Source organism: Bison bison, unplaced genomic scaffold (assembly GCF_000754665.1).
Source record: "Bison bison bison isolate TAMUID 2011002044 unplaced genomic scaffold, Bison_UMD1.0 scf7180017858321, whole genome shotgun sequence".
Taxonomy (NCBI): Eukaryota; Metazoa; Chordata; class Mammalia; order Artiodactyla; family Bovidae; genus Bison; species Bison bison.
This window is the reverse complement of record NW_011488894.1, coordinates 11497-12754: the sequence shown is the minus strand read 5'-3', so window position 1 is coordinate 12754 and position 1258 is coordinate 11497. Positions and strand designations below refer to the sequence as shown.

Here is a 1258-nt window from a genome sequence, read left to right as displayed (position 1 = left end):
TTTCTTATTAGAATATAAATGAAAATCACCTATTTCATATCCCCACGAAGTAGGGGATCTGAGTTTTCTAATTTGCCACCTATGTACAATGCATGAGTTATGCCAAGGATATTACAAGTAGGACTTCAACTTCAGTAAGTAATTGTATTGAAAAGTTTATACAAGTTAAAATATGCTTTCAAGCTTTCCCCAAATTACCAAATCTATTTCTTATTCTTATTTTTCCATCAGAATTCTTAAGGATGCCCGATAGGTTAGCTAATCAAAATCATTCATGTTCAAGAGTTAATAAAACTGTGACTTACTAGAAAACTCAAGGGGAGTATGTGTACTCTCAATATGACACTGCAGTTGGAATGGCGTTGGGTACTGACGGTAGCAGTGCTGGCAGGTGGTGTGGTTTTCCCAACTCTCAGTGTTTTGCTTCTCAAGTTCCAAATGATGCTTCATGTGGTTCATAAACCTACACATGATAGTCAACAGGTACAAATATTCAAATGTATAACCAAAGACAAATCTCACAAGTATCTGAACTTACATGTTAAAAATGCAGGTGCATTACTCAAAATAACACCTCCAAAGCCATCAATCCTCTCGATATTTTTTTCACACTTGCTATTCAAATTATTTGCTCTTTTACAATTCATAATTCCAAAAGCTTTACAATCTCACATTTTCTTGTTTTTTGATATAATGCTTTAGCAGTTCAATCAAGAGAGATCACATATGATTCAGCTCTTCCTTGAAGCTGGAACTCAAGCAATTTGTTGCCTCTAGAGCTGCTGGATATTTTCTACCCTTTATAACATCTGACTCCGATCTCTGTTAATTTGTAAGGGACCTTGGTTTTTGATCTCTCAGTTACATTCCACTGATTTGTGAGAGGCTCTCCCGGACTGCAGTCCCTTTGGCTTGGCCATGGTGGGTTTGCTTCGGAGCCTGACACCAGTGCTTTAACAGCCATCCTGTCGTTTATACTGGTAAACTGCAGGGACTCACTCATATTCATCACGAGTTAGTAATAACTTGCACTTGTTTCTGGTGGGCCACTAAGTTGGGAAGGGACAGAGCTCTCAGGTGGTACCCTGATTATCCTTCCAGCCTCGTAGTAAGACCTTCCTTTGGAAGATGTCAGAGGGCTCTGGGGACTCACTTCGAGTCTTCTCAAAAGCGTGCACTTCAAATAATCACTTTCATTAAGTGCATCAGTAAACAGTTTGCATCTTTTGTTTTAAAATAACCCCCTGAAACTCCAATA

General features: G+C 38.6%; 1 protein-coding gene across 2 annotated transcripts in view; it reads right to left on the bottom strand.

The window, feature by feature from the left end:
- Positions 1-1258, bottom strand: part of LOC105005005 (zinc finger protein 280C-like) — a 9858-nt gene that overhangs the window by 2860 nt on the left and 5740 nt on the right. For both annotated transcript variants that reach the window (XM_010862832.1, XM_010862842.1), the window contains exon 4: positions 306-463. In XM_010862832.1, coding sequence (XP_010861134.1) covers positions 306-463 — 158 coding nt within the window. The remainder of the gene's footprint in view (positions 1-305; positions 464-1258) is intronic.